The sequence below is a fragment of the Bos mutus genome, chromosome 21 (genome assembly GCF_027580195.1).
Source record: "Bos mutus isolate GX-2022 chromosome 21, NWIPB_WYAK_1.1, whole genome shotgun sequence".
Classification (NCBI taxonomy): Eukaryota; Metazoa; Chordata; class Mammalia; order Artiodactyla; family Bovidae; genus Bos; species Bos mutus.
In genome coordinates, this window is record NC_091637.1 from 15,839,056 (window position 1) to 15,864,236 (window position 25,181).

The window sequence follows — 25,181 nt, forward strand, 5'->3', positions numbered from 1 at the left end:
AAAGGCGACAGGCTTCTGTGCCCTGGATCTTACTCAGCCCGTGGATGTAAATTATGTCCAAGGGCTGAACTTTTCTTTTTTTCCACAGTATTTATCACCTTCTTGAGGCTTCCCTGGTGGCTCAGACGGTAAAGAATTGGCCTGCAGTGCAGGAGACCTGGGTTCAATCCCTGGGTTGGGAAGATCCCCTGGAGAAGGGACTGGCAACCCACTCTAGTATTCTTGCCTGGAGAACTCCATGGACAGAAGAGCCTGGCAGGCTGTAGTCCATGGGGTCATCAAGAGTCAGACGCAACTGAGTGACTAATGCAAAATATCACCTTCTTAGGGTCTGTGTATTTATTACATTTACTTTCTGTGATCTGTACTTTCCCCCCACTGGAATGTATGTAAGCATCAAACTTGGCAGGCAATCTGAAGTCAGGAGCGTTTGATCCATTGGCAGCTCTAAGCCTGTAGAACAGAATCTGGGCTGTAGGTCCTTAGATGTTGGAGAGGCGAATGGAGGTGACAGCCCACTGGGCTGAGTGGCTGCCGCCTCCTCCGGGCAAGATGCACAGGCCCAGGCTGCTGCCTCCCGCCCCCTCCAGCGTGCCTCTGTCCTTGTCGCCTGACCCCATGGGCCTTTGAATTTGTGACCTCTGGTATGAATGTCATCATTGTGACTGTGCCAGAGAAAGACAGCGATGGGGACATAGCCTACCCTGTGTAAAAGAGTGTCATCGAAGAGGAGGAGTCCCATTCTAAACAGACCCTTTTCCACTAATGATTTGTCTCAGACGAATTGCTTCAACCCGTTTTCTCACATGGTGTCTCTGTTCCATGCCACAAAAAAGTCTTAAAATTAGCACTTTCCCTAAGAATTATTTCACACCTTATACATAAATGCTGATCACTGGAGAGATGGAAGTGAAAAGGGCACAGATGCTGCTCGAGGGAACCAGCGTTGTGGGGATGATGGACGCACAGACAATGACCATAGATAAGGAAAGAACTGGAGGGGGTTACGCACAGCATTCTGAGGGGTGCCAGTTACTGCCTCACGGGAGGAGAAGACGGAAGCTCATGGTGGCTCTGCCCCTGAGGTCTGACCTTGAAACAGGAGACTGCCTGGCCTGTGAAGGGAGAAGAGCGTTCCAGGCAGAGGAGACGGATCTCTCAGAGTTGCAGGCCGGGCAGGCTCAGGCAACAGCCAGTGCTGAGTGGCTGTGTGAGTAGGACCCTGAGGACCGCTGGCAGGAACAGGAGCAGCTGGCTTTGTGTTCCAGGCCTCTTGAGACTTGACAGAAGATAAGTTGTAAAATTCATCAAAACTTGTGAAATTTATTGACATTTCTTTCTCTTCCAGCAGCCCAAAGGGAACCTGCAGGCACACGACACGTCCTCGCTGCCCACAGTCATCATGAGAAGCAAGTGTGAGTGGTCCTCCTGCCCCTCCTGGCTCCCCTGGGCTCTCCGGTTCAGGACTTCCACGTGCTTCTGTTGTGTCCCTTTGTTATTCTTAATCACGGTTTGAAGACCTGTTTTGTGGTAACTTAGAGAAGGCTGCAGTTCCGTTGACTGAAAGCTTGGTAGTCTGGCAGTCTACCATCAGACCCTCTGGAAGGTCTTAGAAGTGTGTGTGTGTGTGTGTGTGTGTGTGTGTGTGTGTGTAGTCTGGCAGTCTACCATCAGATCCTCTGGAAGGTCTTAGAAGTGTGTGTGTGTGTGTGTGTGTGTAGTCTGGCAGTCTACCATCAGACCCTCTGGAAGGTCTTAGAAGTCTGTGTGTGTGTGTGTGTAGTCTGGCAGTCTACCATCAGACCCTCTGGAAGGTCTTAGAAGTGTGTGTGTGTGTGTGTGTGTAGTCTGGCAGTCTACCATCAGACCCTCTGGAAGGTCTTAGAAGTGTGTGTGTGTGTGTGCGCACGTGTGCGCGCATGCACTCGAGCTTACAAGGCAGCACCTGAGCCTTGTTTATTTAAGCGAGTGACCCCCATGTTTTTTGAAGCTCCTTTTCCATGAGTCAACAGTGAAACTTGCTTTCGGTGTTCTCAACATCAAATGAGACCTTGCTTATTAAACTCCTTGACAGACCGTGAAATTATATAGTTTGGGGGTGTTTTTTCTTTTTTCTCTTTTTTTCAAGGATTACACAGATTGAGTTCATAACACTTTGTCCCATCAGCCTATCTTCTCCATTCTGGGCAAAGCTCCACTTTGGTTTTGCTGAATGTGTTCCCCTTTTCATCCTCCATTCTCTGTCTATCTCTCTGCTTTCTCCTCATTAGTACACACTGTGGTCTATTTAATGCAGACCTCTCTAATCTGCCGTATCTTCAGACATATGTGTACCTCTGAAAATATCTCTTATTGTTTTGTGTGTTGAATTTAAATTAGACAGTATGACTTATGCTTTTCCCCTCAATATGGTTTTGAGATCTGCGTGTGATATTATATGAAAGCTATCATCTCAAATTGCTGCGTGGTATTCTTTCAGAAACATATGCCACATTTTAATTACCAGTTCCCCCAAAGACTTGTCTCCACCCACTGCCATAAATAACGCAGTAATGAATACCACGTTAATTAGCTCACAGAACCCAGTTGAGACTCGCCCCCAGGCTGTGTTTTTCAAGGCCTAGCTCCTGGATCGATTATAAGTGCCAGTTTTGGGCCCTACCCAGAGCTACACCACCAGAGAGTCCAGGGGCGGAGCCCGGTGCTGTTTCAGTAGATGCTCCAGGTGATGGTGATGTCCCCACGTGAGTGTGAGAACCACTGCCCCAGGCCCGACTGTTCTGAGCGCTTCCAGACGGCTTGGAACGGCCACTCAGGCTGTGCTGCCAGCGAGGGTGTGGAGTCCTGTCAGACAGAAGTCTGGTTATTACCCATCTTTGCATGTAAATTCCTAGACGAAAGTTATGCCAGACTGTCACCCACTTTAACCAGTGATCCAACCCATCCCAACACCTTTTACAAGCCTATTCTTACTAAATTTTTTTTTGGCTCTATGACATTTATCTCTTCCTTCAGAAATCTGCTTTCTTTCAAATCAGATAAAAAAGGTCTTCCCCAAAGCTACCTATAATATTGCCTCCAGCCCCCACCCCCGTGTATTCTTATTCCGCTTTTACCCACCAAGGTAATGTAGCAGTAAGAGTCCAGGTGGCAGACTCAGATTGTATGGGTTTGAGTCCTAGCACCCCACTTAACAAATTACTAACCAGAGACATATTAATACATCTTTCGTTACCTGGACATTATGACTTTATTGGTATCCACCTACCTCACAAATTGCCAGCCACACCCGTTAGTTTCTGCAAAAATCCTCTAGTTAATAATGTGTTAGCAGCTGCTAACCTGAGACAAACCTTTATGGCTCCCGCCCACCCCCCCGTACCTCGTGTTCCTTCTCCGTGGAAGGATGTAGTGGTATCACCAGGTGGTCGTCGGGTTTAAGTGAGGTGACGCCCATGAAGCTCTTGGCGGTGGGCTTCCCTCAGTGGGAACGTTCCCGCTGCCATGGCCTTCGCAGGCGAGGATGCCGGGGCTCAGAGGCAGTGAGCAGCTTCCCTGAGCAGGGAAGGATTGGTTCCCAGCAGTCACAGAGCGCTCTCTCACCTCCCCCCACACCCATGTCGCCTGAGGTGCACGTTGCTCTTGGCAGTCATGAGGCTCTGTGTGACCTGACTGGGCTCTGCTGCTCCAGCCGTCTCCCCGGTCCACATGCCCACACCCTGCCTGCCTCCTCTGCTTGTCATCTCCATTTCACGTTAGCGCTGTGCGAGCGTTTCTCCCTTCAGACGGCCCTCCTCCTCAGAATGTCCTCTTTTCCCGTCCGCCTGTCCACGTCCTCCCTTCAGGGACTTCCCCATTCAAGGACTGATGTTTCTCCCTCCATCTGATGGGTTTTTTTTTTAATTATTTATTTATCTTTGGCCATGCTGGGTCTTTGTGGTCGTGTGGGCTTTTCTGTAGTTGCAGGAAGCAGAGGCTGCTCTCTAGTTGCGGTGCACGGGCTTCTCATTGCGGAGGCTTTTCTTGTTGTGGAGCGCGGGCTCTCGAGCACAAGGGCTTAGTAGTTGTAGCGCTCAGGCTTAGCTGTCCTGCAGCACATGGGATCTTCCCAGACCAGGGATCAAACCCCTGGCTCCTGCAGTTGGCAAGCAGATTCTTTACCACTGAGCCCCCAGGGAACTGCTCCTCCATCATATTTTATCTGCTCACCAGCTTCCCTCTGAGACCCTGAGGTACTCCAGTCCCTCACACTAGAGCCTGTTCGCCTCTCTGCCTCTTGCCTTTCTTCCCTGTTGGGCGAGGCCCCCCACCTCCTGGTGTTGTGCATATTTCCTGCAAGAAGGGTCTGGTCATGCAGTCGTGTGGCAGGTTTCTGATGATTACATCACCTTCTTCTGAATAGAATCTGAATGGCTTTATCCATTTTATTAAGTCAAGCACATCCTGCAATACGCTCCTAGGGCTGGACGGATAATGCTGCTCGCGTCTAGGTCAGGAGCTTCATTATCATGGAAAAATCATCTGTTGCCCAGATGTCAGTGTGATTGCCTGACCCGAAATCAGAGCTCCAGTGTCCGCTTTGGGCGTGTGCAATGGCCATGAACTTGGGCAAGCTCCGGGAGATGGTGAGGGACAGGGAGGCCTGGCATGCTGCAGCCCATGGGGTCAGAAAGAGTCGGACATGACTGAGTGACTGATGAACATGAGAAATACTCAGTTATGAGGACAAATTAGCTGGGTGACATCAAACCAGGTTGCATTTTCCTCCTCTGTAAATTAGAGGAATTGGTCAAAATCTGTGTTCTCAGACATTGTACAGAAGAAACTCTTGGGAAGCTGGTAAAAAACATCTTAGACTCCTAGGTCCCACACACACAGGACAGACAGGGCTGGGAATTTGCATAACTAAAAAGCCCCTCACACGAAAAACACTGGCCTAGGTCATCTCTGAGGCTGCTTGTGTCCTTAAGATTCTTTCAATCTCCTTTTCCCTTTGAATTAGTTTAAAGTTTTAAACACATGGTGCTTTCACATGATTCTTTATCCTTATGGCCTCATTTCCATCACACTCCACAGGTAACTCCATTTCTTATGTTTATCTTTTCCAAGTTTCTTAAAATGAAAGCAGTCACCAATTTGGATTAAACATAGAAATGGTCTGTGGTGCACTTTATGCTGCACTTTGATTTTCTCTTCCCCGTTAATATATTATCGTGCAGTTTTGTGTCAGTTCATGCAGGGTGTCCTCGTTTTTATTGTAAAGCTTCATAGTATCCACCAGTAGGATATACCATGATTTATTAACCGACCTTATTTTGGTAACTCATTTTGCTTTTACTGAACTTTGCACTGAATACCTTTGGTCATATGTCATTGCAAGTGTAAACAAGTAAATCTTGTGGCACGAACATGTCCTGAAGGAAACCACTGGATCAATAGGTATAGGCATTTGCAGTTTCAGTAACTCTCACCACATTGACCTCCATAGAGTTTTTGTCTCCAGTTAACACTCCCAGGGTGGCTCTCTTTTAAAGCGGTCAGTTCCTGTTTGATACTTGTCAGGCGGGTCCGTGCTGGAGGGCCTGAGTCACTGACACTTCGGGGGTGTCCTCTCCCGTGCAGCCTCCCAGCCGAAGGAGCGCCCTCGGTCTGCTGTCCTCCTGGCCGATGAAGCCATTGCCGCCCCAGTGTTTGCCAGCAGACGGTCCCAGCAGAGCATCGCGCTTTCCAAAAGCGTCTCCATTCAGAACATCGCTGGGTAAGTGGGGGTGTGGAGACAGTACAGTTGACATCAGGCGATGAGAGCATCATAATTTATACCATGTGACAAAAAGATGCTCTTGGGAAAGAACATGTAACCTATCGAGTTGGTGCATAGCTGAGTAATAGAGACAAGCAGGGTGAGGGCTACATTTGATGCAGCCGTTCTGTAACAAGGATCCCCATTGAACACCATCTCAAGTAAGGTTTCGTCCATGACCAGTCCTGCCTTTAAAGAACCTGCCTTCTAAGAGGATGATTTTTTAGATCAAAATAAGAAGTGGAAATAGGAAAGAAAAAAAAAGATTTAATGCTGAATGTTGGGCTGCAACCACTTAAATTTTCAGATGTCATACTTTACTATTGGTCAGATGAACCTGGGAGGAGAGGGTAGTTTTATCTTTTTTTTTTTTATTTCTATTTTCCATCCTTGCGTCTTGCCTCTTCAGTCATGAGTGAGTAATGGGCCGAGGACAGCAGTAGGCTCCCAGCCCCTCCTCTGCCCCAAGCTCCTCTGTGATCCCTGGCTGTGGAGGCCCCGGCTATGTGTGGTTAGTACAGGGCTGATTGTGATGTGGCTGGCTATTCGGGGTCAGGTGCCTGCCTTCCCATCAACTAAAGAAGTCACCTCAAATGTAGGGCTCAAAGTGTCCCTGGCAGCTCTCCTCACCCACACTGGAGGAAAATTCCCAGCTGAAGGATGCAAATCTCCTTTTGTCTGTGTTTCCTAACCTCTGTGCTGGATAATGGTTCCTCCTCCTCAAGAAGAAAAAAAAAAAAATCCAGGTATTTTTATATCATTCTGTCCCAGTGGTGTGATTATCTTCTTTTCAGAGTTGTTAAGCTCATCTCAATTAGTTTATATTATGACTTTTAAAAGTTGGCCTTTAAATAAAATTTAGTTTTAAGTGACTCTGGTTTATCTCTGTGCCATACCACAAACGTAAACCAGGTGCCTGATGTGCTAGCTGGGATCGAGAAAAGTCCAAAGAATATGGTTTAGCGTTAAGTGCTGGCTCTGTAGGTGTTTAGGGAACACGAGGAAAAGGTGTTGTGGTTAGACACGAGTTTCAAACAGAGAAATTGCATTTATAATGGGTATGCAGTTTGAAAGAAGAGTATTCTTCTTGTTACTTATGGTTTAAAAAATAAAACTGTAAGGTTCAAAAAGTTCATGGCTGCAGTGGTATTTCAAAGCCTCTCTGACCTCCTTCATAGTTCGTGTTGCACGTTGCCAGGTACCTGACGTAAGTAATTTGCCTTCGACGTCATTTTGTAGTTTTTCAGAGCTTCGCAACCATGGCTTCTCAGAATACACCCAACAGTATGTGTTTCTTTCTGTCCCTAGAGTTGGCAACGATGAGAACATATCGAACACCTGGAAGTTCCTGTCCCACTCAACAGACTCACTGAATAAAATCAGCAAGGTCAACGAGTCCACAGAGTCCCTTACTGATGAGGGTAAGCGGAGGCCACAGCCTGTGTGGTGGGCGTCTGCAGAGACTGTGCCGTTAGCGGGAACGCAGGCACTCATGGAGTGATGGTGCCTGCTCTCCCAGCTCCTGTGATGCTTCTCTGAACTGCCTGTGCAGCGTCAGATGCTTTATAGCGAGCTGGTGGACCTGCTTATCCAATTGTTGGGTACTCGTCCACTTAAGGACGCCATTGAGTAATGTGGTCAGCCTCTGCCGCAGACACTGCTTCTTCCCCTAGACTTGCGTACATGTTCAGTTCACAATTGTAAACCTTCTCTCTTAAACAAGGAAAGTCACCAGGACCCTTCTAGCTCTTGCTTTACGTAGGAATCATGTCTTAATCACCTTTAATTTAGGTGACTTTTTCACCCTTAACCAAAGTCGAATATAGTGTATGTCACTCTTGAACAGAAAAATGCTCCTTTCTAATAGAATATATATATATATATATATATATATATATACAGTGAATATCACTGTCTTAGTGCAGAGTGCATAATCTCATGAAGTTATCACCCTGAGGAATGTCCAGCAGAGGTTTTTTTAGAGGTCACTGATGCAGGACTCTGACACCGATATTTTTCTTTTTCTTTTTTTTTTTTGAGGAGTAGGTACAGACATGAATGAAGGACAGCTAATGGGAGATTTTGAGACTGAGTCCAAACAGCTGGAAGCAGAGTCTTGGAGTCAGATCGTAGACAGCAAGTTTCTGAAACAGCACAAGAAAGATGTCGTCAAGCGGCAAGAAGTGATTTACGGTGAGACTCCTCATGTGCTCTGCTGAGGTTTATTGCACTATGGCAAGTCAGTTTTCAAGTATGTATTATAGCCATCTCCAGGATTTTCTTTAAAAGGTTTGAGGTATAGAGACATGATCTTATTTCTGTCCTTCCCTCTCTCTCTAAAATGATCTTCTTGAACTTTATTGAACATTTTATTGAGTATGAGTGCTTATTTATGCAGTATTCTTAGAGATCCCCTGTGACAGCACAGTTTAATTCCTCAGCTGCAGCAGAAACTAGACTAAATACAAGTCCTTTCTGGGCAATGGGAGCACAGTCAGTTATGGAAGGTAACTTTGGAAACCACCATTTGAGAGGGATGGAGTCCAGGATGCCTGTCAGAAAGCAGCGTGAGGTCCCATGAAAAACAGGAACAGTATGAAAACTCTTCAGGGAAAAGGCAGCTCTTGACCCAGCCTTAAAGTTTAAGTTGGGCCGTAAGCAGCCTTTAGATAGGCCCGGGCTCTCGGGAGCAGGGGAATCGGCGAGGGGGCATCCCTGACGGTCCAGCCCTGTCGCCCCCCAGAGCTGATGCAGACGGAGTTCCACCACCTCCGCACCCTCAAGATCATGAGCGACGTCTACAGCCGGGGCATGATGGCCGACCTGCTCTTCGAGCAGCAGATGGTGGAGAAGCTCTTCCCCTGCTTGGACGAGCTCATCAGCATCCACAGCCAGTTCTTCCAGCGGATCCTCGAGCGGAAGAAGGACTCCCTGGTGGATAAAAGTGAGAAGAACTTTCTCATCAAGAGGATCGGGGACGTGCTTGTGCAGCAGGTGAGCAGGAGCAGGGCCCCGGGCGCTTAACACACACACACACAGACACAGCAGGGCCCTGGGTACTTCTCTGTCACACACACACATATACACAGACACACACACATAAAGACACACAGACACATACGCACGCACACCCCCAAACACACATACACACACATGGGGACTGGCAGCCAGGTGTTCTCGTCCCTGAACTGCCTGTGATCTCTGTGAGCTTGGGCGGGTGGTTCCATGTCTCCAGCCCTCAGTTTTCCTTTTTTGAGATTGAGGGCAGTATTCTCTTTTAATGCTATTTTAAAATTTAAAAGCCATGGGTATATAAAGTACCCAGCGTACATGCTAGGTATGCAATAAAAGTCAGGTTTCCTTGCTTTTGGGGGGTGTTTGCTTTGTGATCACTTAAAACGTCTCTGCTTTCAGCTTCTCTGTTGGTCAGGGGGAAAGGAAAGGCTCCCGTGAAGCTTTGGGGTGAGGCTCAGGCCTTGCCGACTGCAGAGGCTTAGTCCAGCAGGAATGGCTGCTAGCGCGTGTTGCAGGGACCACTTACAGAGACTCAGCGGCTGCCCCGCAGTGCGCGTAGCTTCAGATGAGGTAGCACACACGGGAATTAGAGAAGGGCCACGCGGAACTATTGGGGCTGCTGGCCCAAGCTAAGTAGGATAAGCAGCCCTAGGTGACTTACCATGGCTGTTTCTGACAGCTTTCTGACTTACCAAGGAGACATCCTTAAGACTGCTTCCTCATGAAAGACTTCTAGTGAGTCCCTTCATTTTATTGCTATTTTTATGACAATTGGGAGTTAGAACATGTTTTGCACAGTACATGGATACTTCTGTGTTTATTTTTTAACTATCCATATCAGCTTTATTGAACTGTAATTCATAAGCTATGTGATCCACCCGTGTAAAGTGTGCTGTTCAGTGGTGTCTAGCTTATCCATGGATTTGAGCAGCCGTCACCAGGGCCAGTCGTAGAACGTTTTTATCATCAGCACCCACCCCCACTTCCCCGACTTCCCCTGCCCTAGGCAACCACTGATGTACTTTCTCTCTGGATTTGCCTGTTCTGGACATTGTATATAAATGGAATAAAACAGTATGTTGTTCTTAGTGACTGGACTTTTCATATGTGAGTACCACATTTTATCCGTTTATCCTTTGATGGACACGAGGATTAGTTCCCCTTGGTTGGGGGCTGTTGTGAGCAGCGCTACTGTGAACATTCACGTGCGTGTTCTTATATGGACATGTGTTTATGGCCAGGAGTGGAACTGCTGGGTCATATGGTAACTCATATTTAACTTCTTGAGGAACTGCCTGTCTTCCAAATCTTCTGCAGCATTTCACTCTTCTGGGGGAAGTTATGAGGAAGATCCCCTGGAGGAGGAAATGGCACCCCACTCCAGTATCCTTGCCTGGAGAATCCCATGGACAGAGGAGCCTGGTGGGCTGCAGTCTGTGGGGTCGCAGAGTCAGACAGGACTGAGCCCCCAAGCCTGAGCACAGTGAGGAAGCCCTCCTGGGTTATGCGAGTTGCGTGGGCCCCGGGCACATGGCGGTAACACGAGTTCAGAGCCCTGAGTGGTGGCGTAACCTCTGCCTGCTCTCCTCTGCAGTTCTCGGGGGAGAATGCCGAACGCTTAAAGACGACGTACGGCAAGTTTTGTGGGCAGCACAACCAGTCCGTGAACTACTTCAAAGACCTCCACACCAAAGACAAGCGCTTTCAGGCCTTCGTGAAGGTAGTGATGTGAAATGTGGAATTCCCCACCGTTGCCCAGAGCCTGGTGTCCCTGTGAGGTTTAGCCCGAGCCTTCCCCTCCGGGTCGTTCCTGACATTCGGTCTCCTCCCTTGCAGAAGAAGATGAGCAGTTCGGTCGTCCGGAGGCTGGGAATCCCCGAGTGCATATTGCTTGTAACCCAGCGGATCACCAAATACCCGGTTTTGTTCCAGAGGATACTGCAGTGTACCAAAGGTGAGTCTCTCTCTTGAATCAGTCTTACTTGCCAGTGGCCTGTTGCCTGTCTGTCCAGCAGAGGCCCTGTAGAAGGACTCTTCCACATCAAGGAGGACTAAAAGAGAAGCCTGTGTTTTCTCTTAAAAATGGTTTTCTTGAGTACAGACATGAAATGTCACATCACCAGACGTAGAGTGAATGAGAGCAAGAAGGGAGGGAACTACTACGTGATCCTAGCCAAGAGTTCAGTGGCCTGCAGAGCTTGTCACTTGTCTCTCTCGGCTGGGAGGGGACACTCCCACCTCACCTGCAAGTGCAGGGATCGCTGCTGTTTCTCAGTTAATCAGTCCCTGCTCGATTTTATCTCTGCTGGCCCTGCTCCGCCACAGCTACATTAAGGATTAGGTAAACAAAGACCTAGATTAAAAGACTGGAGGCTCCTCTCCCTCCCTAAAGATGTTGGATTCCTTCCATTTTAGAAGGTAGCTTGTGGGACTTCCCTGGTGGTCCAGTGGCTAAGACTCCTCCCTCCCAGTGTAGGGGGCCCAAGTTTGATCCCTGGTCAGAGGGCTAGATCCCATATGCCTCAACTAAAGGTCCCATGTGCTGCAACTAAGGCCTGCTGCAGCCAAATAAGTACTTATGCATCGATGTATGTATGTATGGGGCTTCCCTGGTAAAGATGGTAAAGAATCCACCTGCAACACAAGAGACCTGGGTTCAATCCCTGGATGAGGAAGATCCCCTGGAGAAGGTCATGGCAACCCACTCCAGTATCCTTGCCTGGAGAATCCCCATGGACAGAGGAGCCTGGTGGGCTACAGTCCATGGGGTCACAAAGAGTCGGACAGGACTGAGCGACTAAGCACAGCACATATGTGTATGTAGAGAGAGAACGTAGCTCGTGAGTGCACATCATCTGTCTCACTGAAACATCTAACCTTATTTAGAGTTAAACTCTGACTGAGCCAGAGGTCGGCACGTGACTGCAGCGTGTCGGCCTCGCCCTGCCCGCAGAGCATGGACAGTGCTGTGGGGCACGGAGGCAGGGCACCCCGCTCCTGCCCGGTAGGGACCGAGCTCTCCTCTCCTCCTCAGACAACGAGGTGGAGCAGCAGGACTTGACGCAGTCCCTGGGCCTGGTGAAGGACGTGATCAGCGCCGTGGACAGCAAGGTGGCAAGTTACGAGAAGAAGGTTCGTCTGAACGAGATCTACACAAAGACCGACAGCAAGTCGATCATGAGGATGAAGAGCGGTCAGATGTTCGCCAAGGAGGACCTGAAGCGGAAGAAGCTGGTGCGGGACGGGAGCGTGTTTCTGAAGAGCGCGACCGGGAGGTTGAAAGGTGAGGCCCGCTCACGTCTGAGGCTCCGCGCGCTCCAGGGGCGAGCAGGCAGGATGCAGGTGTCCCCAGACCGCTTCCAGGCACCCTCATCCAGGCGTTCCCCGGGAGCAGCCGTTATTCAGTCCTTAGTCTTGTATCAGAAAGGCCTGGGCAGAGCTGGCTCACAAACCACGCCGATACAGTAAGGCAACAAGGATCTGGTGCAGTCAGGGGCACGAGAAGATTTTTAAAGAGCAAAGAGTCAGCTTCATACTCAGATGCGAGCTCCTAAGGCAGATGTGATTCCCCATGAGAGACGGGCAGCAAATTTGGGGTTGGGGTCTTTGGCAAAACCACTGCCAGGAGTGAAGCACCATCAGCTGCCCCATTCATAGGTTCTCTGAGATTAAAAATACATCGTCGATTGTTCTGAAGAAATGTTAGAGGAATTTCAGTTCCTGAGACCTTAGAGAAACGTTTAAGTCACAACTCAACTTATTATTAAACTTTGTTGTTCATATCTTTTATTTTTCTCTGAGAAAAAGAGATCATGAAAGATACTCATTTCCTGTTTGATCTTTGTTTTGTTTTTAAATGATCAGCCCCATCAAGTTAAGGAAATTAGGAGGTCTGTTCACTCATCTGTGCATCTGGTCTGTTGGATTTTTTGTTTGGTTTCTTTAATAATTTTCCTCATCAAACCCGTATCCTCTGGGTCTGTCTGGTAACTCTAACCTCACCAGTAGCCTTGAGTACCCCCAGCCTGCCTCCCTGCCCTCAGTGAGCTGAGCACACAAAGCCGCCCCACTGGCAAAAAAACTCAGGGGAGGGAACCGGCGAGGGGCCGATGATGCTGTAGGCTGCCGACAGCGCCTGAGTGTCCTTAGCCAGCTCGGGTCTCCCCCTGCTCAGAGTGAGGCATGCAGGTGGCTGACTCAGGACACCCTGCTTAGAAGTTGGGCTCGGACTGCAGGCATTTAAAGAGGTTCTTGCCCTGCGGTGTGATGGCTGCTGGAACAGAGGCGTGAAGGAGCGAGGAGAGGGGCCTTCGAGTCACATCTTGAAGGATGGAGAAGAGGAAGCGTGAGAGCGCGGAGCCCTGGGAGGGGCAGGCGGGCGGGCAGCAGAGTGAGGCAGGAAGCTGGGGGTGGACACGTGCCCAGGCGAGGGGCTGACTGTGACCCCGGGGGCGGGAGGGGCTCACAACGGAGGATTTGAGCAGGACAGGGGTGGATTCGAGTGTGGCCGGAGGACAGCCGGAGCCCGGCGGGACCACCGACCGAGCTGAGGACAGTCCCTGGTACAGGGACCCGGGGGAGGTCCTCCAGGCAGGGTCACTTCAGAGAGAAGAAACTCCCTTCCGGCCCCCAGCCAGCTCTGCATCCCTGCTCCATGATGCACTGCGTGGTCCCCAGGGCTCCCTCCTGTGACACCCTGAGACCACAGCCGGGGGCTCTGGCCTCCCCACCGCGGCGAGGCCGTCTCCACCGCCACCTGGTCGTGAAGTGCCGGTCCTCTTGTGAGAGCAGGCTTCCTAGAGCGGCCACTGCCTGGAGCCAGCACCCTGTTCCTTCTCCATGCAGCAGTTGATTCATTCGTTCCCGAAATAAAAAATAATTGATTCCAGCTGTTGGAACGAAGTCCTGGTCCAAGCAATAGCAGAACGATAGGCTTCCCGGCCCAAAATGTCTCCAGCGGTGAGAGGAGTTGGTTTCTAGTCATTTTCAGCCCCCAGTGAACTTGTGCCAAGAACAGCCAGTCCTGTGTCGAGTAACCCTTGAAAGGGGATGGGATTGTTTTTCTCTCATCTATTGACACTGGTCACATAAACTTCAGGATCAAAACTAAAGTTGAAAACTTATGTGTTAGAACTTTTTTTTTTTTGGCAGACACCTGAACTATTTAAAAGTAAACTTTAAAAAAAACTAAGTTGTCAAAACTAATAGTGCTGCATGGAAAATTACTGTGGTCTGCGCTGAAAACTAGACCTCCCCAGGACGCGGGCCTGCTCGCCTCTGTTCCTCGTAGCTTTGCCGTAAATTACACAGGGGGGCACCCCCATCTTGGCAGAAGTGGTGGAAAAGGCCAGGAGGGGCCTTGACCACCCAGAAGGGGGCTGCAGAAGTCAGCCTGTTGTTTTCCCCAGGGAGTCATAGGCGCCCCAGCCCCTTTACTGGCTGAAGGTGGTACGGATAGGGGCCAGCCCACGAGGTCTCAGTAGACGACTCGCCTCCAGGGATGTCCCACTTTGTCCTTAAGGGGGCGCTGGGAAATGTCACTGCATACTCCTCGAGAATTAGAGCAACTGTTGGTGGCATTCTTTTGATTTCTGGATCCAACTAGAGATTGATTTATTAATTTTGAACACCAAAAACATCTTGTATTGGGATACAGCCAGGTAACAATGTGGTGGTAGTTTCAGGTGGACAGGAAAGAGACTCAGCCACGCATATGCATGCGTTCTCTCCGAAACCCCCTCCCATCCAGGCTGGCACAGCACGTTGAGCAGCGTTCCCTGTGCTAGACAGCAGGTCCTTGTTGGTTATCCATTTTAAATACAGCAGTGTGTACATGTCCATCCCAAACGCCTAACTGTCCATCCCCCGCCCCCCACCCTGCCCAGCAAGCATAACCAGTTAGAGATGTTAATTTGGCTCCTGTTGCATCTCAGCTGAGAAGAGCAGGCCATCTCTGTGGCACGGAGAGGTTGAGGTTGCTGGCGACATGTTGGGCCAAGCAGAGCATGGTGCTCGGTGTACCTGAGATAGTGTGGGTGTTGGGGGGCCCCCTTGTCCTCCAGGGCCTGTGGAAGAAGCCTGCCTTTCATGACGAGACTGCAATAGTCCTCTGCATCACCTCCTGGCAGCCTTCCTGTCTGCCATCTTACGCCTTTCCCCTTAGCGTGATCAGAAGCTGAGAAACACTGTGACCAAGAGTTACTTTGTGGAATGTGTTGCTGTAGTCCTGCTTCCCAACTTTTAAAGTACTTTATTCTTAAAGACCTTGCCTTGTGGGATCCATCTTTCCAGCACTGAGTGCTCAGACCTTCTCAGAACAGGGTATTGGTGATCGATCCCATTTCAAAATGCCTCTAAAAAATCTAGTGGCCAGATGTGGACCCTGCAGAGGTGTCAGACCCTGGCCTGGGAGGAGCGTGATAAAGCGCCGTGTGGGTGGGCTGCTGGGTTATCGTCTGGTCGTGCACCCTGGAGGGGCTTCCTTGCCCACTGACCATGGTTCTCTCTCCTCTCGCCGCTCTGCAGAGGTTCAAGCAGTCCTGTTGACTGACATCTTGGTCTTCCTTCAAGAAAAAGACCAGAAGTACGTCTTTGCATCATTGGTAAGCTGAACCGCTCATCTGTGCTGTTTGTAATTAACAGTATTCACAACCGTGAGGGTAGGTGGTGAGTGTTGCAGTTTTCTGTCCACCTTCCTCCCCTCCAGTTATGTTTCTGCTCCCTCAGAATCCTTCTGAGAGCCTTCGGCATCTGATCCAAAAAGAAATCTGTCGTTGCAGTATTTCTCATGTATTATGTCTTACAAATCATTCCCCCTTATAACCTTGCCAACCAGAGTCTGACAAAAACCAGAAAGGACTCGAACCTTGATAGCCTTAAATTTTTGTTTCTTTTTTGGAAATCATTTCCTGTGGGATAAAATGTGAGTGAAATAACGAGCTCTTTGGTTTTTCTCCTAAATCTGCCATCGTTTGTTAAGCCATATGCTTTTGGGGGCGGGGCAGGGAGAGAGAGAAACCAGATATCATGTATTAACCCACATGTTTGGAATCTAGAAGAATGGCACGATGAACCTGTCTCAGGACAGGAAGAGAGACACAGATGTAGAAAGCGGACCTGTGGACACAGCAAGGGGAGGAGAGGGTGGGCTGTGTGGAGAGCGCGGCGCTGGCCTATACCCACTGCCCCGTGCAAGTCATAGGCTCCTCAAGGGCGTCTAGTCCGCCCTGAGATGGAAGGTGTCTCAAGAGTTGGGTTGTCGCGTCCATGTCTTTCTAGCTGCGCTCTCCCCACTTTCCAGGACCAGAAATCGACGGTGATCTCTCTGAAGAAGCTGATTGTGAGGGAAGTAGCGCATGAGGAGAAAGGCTTGTTCCTCATCAGTATGGGGATAAAGGACCCTGAGATGGTGGAAGTCCACGCCAGCTCCAAGGAGGAGCGCAACAGCTGGATTCAGATCATCCAGGACACGATCAACACCCTGTGAGTCTCACCCCGCCCTCCGGGATCACTTGATGGACGGGCCGCCATCGGGGTAACGGGCCTCTGAATAACGCGATGTTCTGTTGCGGTCGTGTCAGGAACCGAGATGAAGATGAAGGAATTCCTAGTGAGAACGAGGAAGAAAAGAAGATGTTGGACACCAAGGCCCGGGAGTTAAAAGGTGAAGCTGGTGGCAGCGGCCCAAGGGCCTGTCAGGAAAGTGGGGTGCGGGGAGAAGGGGGTGCAGTCACACGACGGGGGGTGCGGGGAGAAGGGTGCACAGTCACACAGAACCCCTGCAGATTTTCAGTTGATTCCAGAGCTAGCCGGATGGGCGCGAACCAGGGAGGGGGATAGCTCGTCACAAAAGAGAAACCAGGTCTGAGCCGACGCAGGTCCTGCAGGAACACTCTGTGCTGTGAGCATGGCCCGTGGGAACGTGTCTGACACTAGATCATGGGGATGTTGGTTCTCTGACTCCAAAGTGTCCATGGGCCCTGGTGACAGTCTCGGTACTATGTAACGGAAGAAGTTGCTGGAATTCACAGGCACATCTAAGATTAAAACAGGAAGGAGAGAAAGGTGCTTGAGGGAAGGAATTTCCCAGTTAATCCGTTTATCGGTCACCCCCGCCACGGTGCCCTGAGTTCCAAGTGTGTTCGGGGCGAAGTCTGCTTCAGGTGCAGTTTGACCACTGTCTGTCGAGGCCTGCTGTCTCGTGTGGTCTTGTCTCCACCCCTGCAAGGCTGTACTCAAAGCAGGTGAGAAAGCTGGGCCCACGACGGCGGAGGCGCAGGGCCTCACACCCCGCTCCCTGCAGAGCCGGGTTCGGCTCTGTCTGCTGAGCTGTTCGTGCGTCTTCCCCTTTGGCGCTACTGAGTGTTCTAAAAGAAGTATGTGTTGTGCTCTGGAAAGAAGTAAGGCCAAGAGTCAAGTACATGTAGGCTCCCGAGGAGTTCAGTTCATTCTCTTTCAACAGTGAGAGGAAAAAAAAAAAAATGATGAGCAGATTGAGACTGGAGCCAGTGTCTCGTTGTTATCTCTTCCTGTGAGTAGGATGGCAGAGATGAGAACCACTCGCTTTTTAATTGAAGGATGATTGCTTTACAGTATCGTGTTGGTTTTCTGCCATGTACATGAGCATGAAGGGAACAGCCTTCTCTTCACATGCCTGAGGCACCTGGCCAGCCACAGTGCTCGGTGCTGGGGGTGCAGTGATTCCTGAACCGGAGTCCCTGCCGTGAGGGGGACCTACATAGATGGCGGGCCCTGTGGGCCACAGGCATGTAGAGAGTGTATGGGACCTGGGAATCTTGCCTGTAGTCGGTCTCACGAGAAACTGACATGTGAAGCTACATCTGAAAAAAGGGAAAAAACACCAACTCACCAGATGAAGAACAGGTGCAAAATGAAAAAGGAGTGAAGGTCTAGTGTGTCTGGGAGTCAGGGCTGAGTGATGGGAGACGAAGCCTGGAAGCCACCACATGTTGAAGTTCAAGCAGGGAATGATAGTTTTTTAGCAAAATGTAAGCAAGTTTTTTTGGAGAAGGCAGGGGCACCCCACTCCAGTACTCTTGCCTGGAAAATCCCATGGACGGAGGAGCCTGGTGGGCTGCAGTCCATGGGGTCGCTAAGAGTCGGACACGACTGAGTGACTTCACTTTGACCTTTCACTTTCATGCATTGGAGAAGGAAATGGCAACCCACTCCAGTGTTCTTGCCTGGAGAATCCCAGGGACGGGGGAGCCTGGTGGGCTGCCATCTATGAGGTCATACAGAATCAGACACAACTGAAGCGACTTAGCAGCAGCAGCAGCAGCAGCAAGCAAGTTTTTTAAATCGGTATTGATGCCAGTTGGGAGAATTGCTTGCAGGCGCTGGGAGAGCCCACTAGGAGTGGGAACACCAAGTGGGGGACTCTGGATAAGTTGGGTGAGAAGTGGGCTGGAGGCGAGTGAGAGATGAGGAACCACTGGGGGGTGGTGGGACAGAATGTGGAGAGAAGTCTCCCCCTGGTTTCCAGCCTGGGTAACCGGGGGGTGAAGGTGCTGTTGACGGAGGAAGAGGCCAGGGCTCCAGGGAGGAGGTGGATGGGGTGGTGGGCGGAAGCGGAGAACAGAGGCTTCTGATCTGCAGAGAACTAGGCGTCTAAGTGGAGGTGCCACTTGACAATGAGACTCAGCAGTCTGGTGCCCAAAAAGTGAGTAGGACTTGGGTGTCTTGTGTGAGTTAATGGGCTTCCCTGGTGAATCAGACAGTAGAGAATCTGCCTGCAATGTGGAAGAGTCAGGTTTCAGTCGGGAAGATCCCCTGGAGAAGAGAATGCAGCCCACTCCAGTAGAATCCTGTGGACAGAGGAGCCTGGCAGGCTACAGTCCATGGAGTCGCAGAGAGTCAGCCACGACTGAGCGACTTAACACTTTGAGTTATCAGCACGTGAGAAGTAACTGAAGCCGTGGGAGTGGATGAGATCCCTGAGAAGGAAGTGTGTCAGGTGTGGAAGGCAGTCCAGGGGGAGCCGGGGGACCAAGTGCAGGTCTGTAACGTGCCAGAGAAAGAGTGAGAGGAAGAGAGCCAGCCTAGCAATGACTGAGGGCCCGGGTGGGCAACAGGTTTACATGTCGCTGGAGAAGAGGAGATGGAAGACTTGGTTGGATGCAGGTGTGAAAGATCCCCTTGGAGAGAGCAGATGCAGCGACGGACAGAGCCGGAGAAGAGTACAGGGGCTGAGGAATCAGCAGGGCGATGGGAGAGTGGGGCACAGCGCACACTTGTTACATTGGAAATTCTCAGGTTTGCCTCAAAAGACCCGGGATAGTTTTCCAAGTAGACATGACGGATAAAAAATCTGATACTGCCCTCAGGATGAAACAGGAAGCAGGCGTGGGGGAAGCTGCATTCCTTGTTGTCCCGGGCGTTGCCACGAGGTGGCGCGCGTGTCTCAGTCATCGCCTCTCGCTGACCTGTCAGATGACCAGATCCCTTTTCCAAATGCCCACAGAGCAACTTCAGCAAAAGGACCAGCAGATCCTGCTCCTCCTGGAAGAGAAGGAGATGATTTTCCGGGACATGACTGAGTGCAGCACACTTTTGCCAGAGGACTGCTCCCCAACCCACAGCTGTAGAACCCTCTTCCGCTCCAACACAGAAGAGGCTCTCAAAGGAGGACCTTTAATGAAAAGTGCAATAAATGAAGGTAATTTACATTCAGCATCGCCTACCCCCCCCCCACAGTGGTTTGCATGTTAGCATTATCTACCATTGAGCACTTTTTTTCGTTGTAAAAGCAAACACAAAATACAGAAAACAACTCAAAACATGTTTTGCTTTAGTAGGTTATTTATCAGGTGAGCATCCTTATAACTATTTCCCAGGTCCAGAAATAAAAATGTGGCCAGATCCCTAAAAGCCTTTCTGCATCTCCTATCCCCGTCACAGCTCTCTCCCTCCCTCCTACAAGCCATAGGTATTATGACTTCTAGAGTAATTCCTTAGGTTTCTTTATGCTTTTATGTGGCCATGTAAAATCATATATGTGGTTTTAGGCATGTTTATAGACGCTGTGATTTAGTTGTGTCTGTGGTTTTTGATACTCATTTTTAAGGTTCTTTATTTATAGTCCTCCATCCGCCCCACTATCCCTTCTTTTCCACACAGCTTATCCGTGAGCTTTTTGGCCTACAAGTTTCTCTTTTTTGGACTTCATTCATGCAGCGGTTCTGTTCTTCTGCCTTCTGGTTCCTTCAGAAGGTGCTCTTGAGGGGTTGGGGGCTCAGTTGCTCAAAGGTGAAACGCCTTTGGCAAGCTGAGTTCCTGTAGTGTTTCATCTGGAGACACAAGCTGTCTTTTTTATTATTTTTTGTAACATGTAGGAGAAGCACGATAAAAGGATAAATCTTTTTCCCCCTATTATTTACCAGTTTTCAAAATAGTGAACTGACTTATGGTCATTCTCTGAAAATGACCAGTACTTTTAAAATATTATTATAGACTCATTGATTTAAATATATCTGATGGGCTTTGAGCCATTGCACTTCTTATCATTATTGGAAAAGTCTAAAAGGGCCTCCCTCTCTGCCAGCGTGCACCTTTTCGTGTTGCCCCTGAACACTTTTGACATGACCCCAGCGGTCTTGAGAGCCGCTGTTTGTTAAAATGTTCGGGCTCGTCTTGTTTTCTGCACATGTCTGGCATTAGCCTTTCTCTGAGAAGCTGTGGTTTCTTCTAGTGGGAAATGATGTCTCAAGACCATTGTCTAGGTGCTGGGGGTGGTTGTCACTGCTGGGGTTTTCACTGTTGGTAGGTTGGGCCTTTTCAGTGGACCTCTTGGGTGGAAATGTGTATGGGGGGCGGTAATGAATTACACCGATATGTATTCAGTTCACTTGTGAGCTGCAGTGTTTTACTTGCGTGCTCAGTTGTGTCTGACTCTGTGACCCCGTGGAGTGTAGGCCTCCAGGCCCCCTGTCTATGGGATTACCCTGGCAAGAATACTAGAGTGGGTTGCTGCTTCCTCCTTCATGGGGTCTTCCCAACCTGGGGATCGAACCTATGTCTCCTACAATGGCAGGTGGATTCTTTACCACTGAGCCACCTGGGAAGCCCTGTTTTTACTTCATCTCGTCTGTAATACACCTGTATCTCTTTTCTTCCATACTGTGAATCCTCATTCTTAAGGATACATTATAAAGTATCCTTTATTTACCCTAACACACAGGCACTAATACCACTGTCACGAAGTAGGACTCTTAAACGCCATGCCGCCCACCCCCGCTTTGATCAATGGTACTTTGTCTACACTGTCAACTTCCAGCCGTTGTGTACGGCACGCTCCCCTTTTTAGACCCGTAGTCTTCATTCTGCAAGAATCAGCACCAGTTCTCATCAGCGTCCCTCCAGTCATCTTGGATGTCTGAAGCTTACTCTTTAGTTCCTCTGAAAGATTCATGAGGATAATATTCCCCACGTCCTTATATACTGGTGATAACTTGTGCCTTTATACTGGAAAGTCTGTTCTACTGGATATAAAATCCTCAGATCCTAGTTTCTTCAAGTACCCTAATTCTCAAATGTGTTACTCATTTTTTCTCTGACGTAAAACATTTCAGAGTCCAGTTGTAATTTGATTTCCCCCATATATAAGTCACATGCTCTTTGCCTTGATGCCCAAAGGATTTTTTTCCCCTAAATCCAAGTCATTTTACTAGAATATGCCTTGGTGATGGTGATTCTGGAATGATGTTCTCAGGTTTACAGCGTTCTGTTTTGATTTATAGTCGCAAACTTTTCAGATTTCAGAGATGTGTTCTTACAGCTCTTAGTGTCTTTGCTGTGCGCTGGCTTTGATTTTCTTCCTCAAGAACTCCCACTATCCATATTATTGGATCACCTTTGCCTGTCTTCAGCACTTCTTGCTTTCCCAGAGTGCTTTTTTTATATCTTCATCTTTTTAACATGTAAATGTATCCTTTCAGCTTCTGTTCTCTTAAGTCATTTTCTGTTGGGTTTACTTGCTCTCAGAGTCTAGTTTAGATTTCAGAAAGGGGTATTTTTTCCTTTTTGTTTCCAATTATTTGAGTTTTTCCGCCTTCCTTCTGTGTCTCTCCATTCTGACTAGGGTCTTCCACATCTTGAGTTTGGGGTTTTTTTTTTTACCTTGTTAGCACACTTACTTTACGGACATGTCCTTCTGATGTGCTTGTATTATGTATACGGCAGCTGCACCCCTTTTTCTTTCTCTCTCTCTTTTCTTAACTTTGTGTGGGATTTGACCTTGATATTTTTCTGTCGCTCATTTTCATGTAAAAATTCCAATCCCAAAGAAAGGTAATGCCAAAGGATATTCAAACTACTGTACAACTGCCCTCAGCTCACACACTAGCCAAAGTCATGCTCAAAATTCTCCAAGTCAGGCTTCAGTAGTACGTGAACCATAAACTTCCAGATGTTCAAGCCGGTTTTAGAAAAGGCAGAGGAAACAGAGATCAAACTGCCAACATCTGTTGGATCATAGAAAAAGCAAGAGAGTTCCAGAAAAACATATACTTCTGCTTTATTGACCACACCAAAGCCTTGGACTGTATGGATCACAACAAACTGTGGAAAATTCTTAAAGAGATGGGAGTACCAGACCACCTGACCTGCCTCCGGAGAAATCTGTATGCAGATCAAGAAGCAACAGTTAGAACTGGACATAGAACAATGGACTGGTTCCAAATAGGGAAAGGAGTTCGTCAAGGCTGTATATTGTCACCCTGTTTATTTAACTTATATGCAGAGTACATCATGTGAGACACTGGGCTGGAGGAAGCACAAGCTGGAATCAAGATTGTCAGCAGAAATAGCAATAACCTCAGATATGCAGGTGATACCACCCTCATGGCAGAAAGTGAAGAGGAACTAAAGAGCCCCTTGATGAAAGTGAAAGAGGAGAGTGAAAAAATTGGCTTAAAGCTCAACATTCAGAAAATGAAGATCATGGCATCCAGTCCCATACCTTCATGGGAAATAGATGGGGAAACAGTGGAAACAGTGTCAAACTTTATTTTCTTGGGCTCCAAAATCACCATATATGGTGACTGCAGCCATGAAATGAAATGATGCTTGCTCCTTGGAATAAAAGCTATGACCAACCTAGACAGCATGTTAAAAAGCAGAGACATTACTTTGCCAACAAAGGTCCATCTAGTCAAAACTGTGGTTTTTCCAGTGGTCATGTATGGATGTGAGAGCTGGACCATAAAGAAAACTGAGTACCGAAGAATTGATGCTTTTGAACTGTGGTGTTAGAGAAGACTCTTGAGAGTCCCTTGGACTGCAAGGAGATCAGACCAGTCCATCCTAAAGGAAATCAGTCCTGAATATTCATTGGAAGGACTAATGCTGAAGCTGAAACTCCAATGCTTTGGCCACCTGATGTGAACAACTGACTCACTGGGAAAGACCCTAATGCTGGGAGGGATTGGGGGCAGGAGGAGAAGGGGACAACAAGGATGAGATGGTTGGATGGCATCACTGACTCGATGGACTTGAGTTTGAGCAAACTCCGGGAGTTGGTGATGGACAGGGAAGCCTGGCATGCTGCAGTTCATGGGGTCGCAAAGAGTCAGACAGAACTGAGCGACTGAACTGAGCTGAAACTTTTAGGCTCAGATAGGTTTTTTCACTTCACTGGCCTCTTCTGTTGTTTTCCTGCAGTGTTTTTAGAAGATGACAGTGGCTCTCCTTAGGAGATTCCTGGCCTCTTTTCTCCTCCTTTTTCCACACGGACCTTCTTTTTCCTTCATCTCTGTTGCATCTCTCCTGCTCAATTTCTATTCCATGTTCAGCTCTTTCTCCTTTCTGTGGGACACTGCTGCTCTAGAAGAGAACCGTGGCCGGTCAGGTTTGATAATTCAGATGCTCAGACTTCCCTGTCCCCCTGACATCACTACGGGAGGGGCAGAAAGCCTGCACTTTCCACTGCTGTTCTCAAATTGGCACATCTCACTTCCTGGAGATTTCTTTTTGGCTACTTCTGGTCTGACTGCAGGAGCCGTGCTCCTTCCAGTAAATTACTCTGCCTTCCCTGTATTGTGCTCACTCAGTTGTGTCCGACTCTTCGTGACCTTTTGGACTATAGCCTGCCAGGCTCCTCTGTCATGGGGTTTTTCAGGCAAGGATACTGAAGTGGGTTGCCATTTCCTTCTCCAACTTTCCCTGTACCCTTTTTACATTTCCTAGATCTCACGTGAATAAGGCTGGAGGTTTAATCTCTGCATTTCCAACAGAATCCAACTACAACACCTGTCCTTAGCTGAGAGCTTTCTCTGAACAAAGGAAGTCTTGTAGTCAGCTTTGGGCTTTTCTGATCATCTTCACTGTGCATACAGTGTGTTGATCAGGAGGTTTTCCTTTTCACATTGCAAGAGATGTCAGTGTTGTGCGCTTCCTGTCTCCCAGTGGAGATCCTGCAGGGTCTGGTGAGCGGCAGCCTAAGAGGCTCGCTTGGGCAGGTCGTCAGCAGCCCTGCAGAGCAGGAGGGCATGGTCGGCCCCGTGTCCCTGCCCCGGAGAGCGGAGACCTTTGGAGGGTTTGACAGCCATCAGATGAATGCTTCAAAAGGTCAGTGGGGTGGTGGTGGTGGTTTTTAATATAATTGTATTTATTTATTTTTGGCTGTGCTAGGTCTTTGTCCCTGCACGGGCGTTTCTCTAGTTGCGGTGGGCTGGGGCTGCTGCCTGGTTTGGCGTGTGGGTTTCTCACTGTGGTTTCTGCGGAGCACCGGCTCTCGGGTGCACGGGCTCAGTGCCCCGCAGCATGTGGGATCTTCCCGGATCAGGGATGGAACCCGAGTCTGTTGCACTGGCAGGTGGATTCTTGGCAGGGAAGCCCCCAGGTCAGTGGTTTTAAGCTCATGTGCTCTTCTGGGCAGTCCTTCACCATCAGGACGAAAAACCATCTGTACTCAGTGGCTCCATCACCGCTGTCCTGCTCAGACAGGGAAGGTTTTAGTGAGGTCCTAAGTATCCAGCTGCTGGAACTCAAGGACCTCCATCTGTGTTGAGTTCGTTTTGAGTAATAAGAGGTTTTCCTGAGATCTCAGCTAAGCTATAGCCAAAGGGGCAATAAGACTGTTTTTTTCCTTTCTGCTCCTAGTTCTTCTGTAGCAGTAAAACTGTTTAATAATCACGTGGCTGCCCTTCTGCTGGCATTACTAAGATTCGGGAGTATTTTGTACCTAAGCTGTGTATGTAGTATTTTCTTGACTAATCTGTTTTGCAACTTGAAAAAAGTACTTGTTTGTTTGTGCAGGAGGTGAGAAGGAGGAGGGAGACGATGGCCAGGACCTCAGGAGGACCGAGTCGGACAGTGGTCTGAAAAAGGTATTTCTTGCTAAGAGACA

The 25,181-nt window shown here is 48.9% G+C and overlaps 1 protein-coding gene across 1 annotated transcript in view; it reads left to right on the forward strand.

Annotated features, from left to right (window-relative positions):
- AKAP13 (A-kinase anchoring protein 13) overlaps nt 1–25,181 on the forward strand; it is a 245,086-nt gene that overhangs the window by 207,890 nt on the left and 12,015 nt on the right. The window contains 14 exon segments of the mRNA XM_070358158.1: nt 1,349–1,415; nt 5,623–5,758; nt 7,109–7,221; nt 7,841–7,993; nt 8,544–8,794; nt 10,410–10,535; nt 10,652–10,769; nt 11,850–12,098; nt 15,341–15,417; nt 16,116–16,297; nt 16,396–16,478; nt 19,299–19,493; nt 24,239–24,400; nt 25,091–25,161. Of these exon segments, the coding sequence (XP_070214259.1) occupies nt 1,349–1,415; nt 5,623–5,758; nt 7,109–7,221; nt 7,841–7,993; nt 8,544–8,794; nt 10,410–10,535; nt 10,652–10,769; nt 11,850–12,098; nt 15,341–15,417; nt 16,116–16,297; nt 16,396–16,478; nt 19,299–19,493; nt 24,239–24,400; nt 25,091–25,161 (1,983 nt within the window).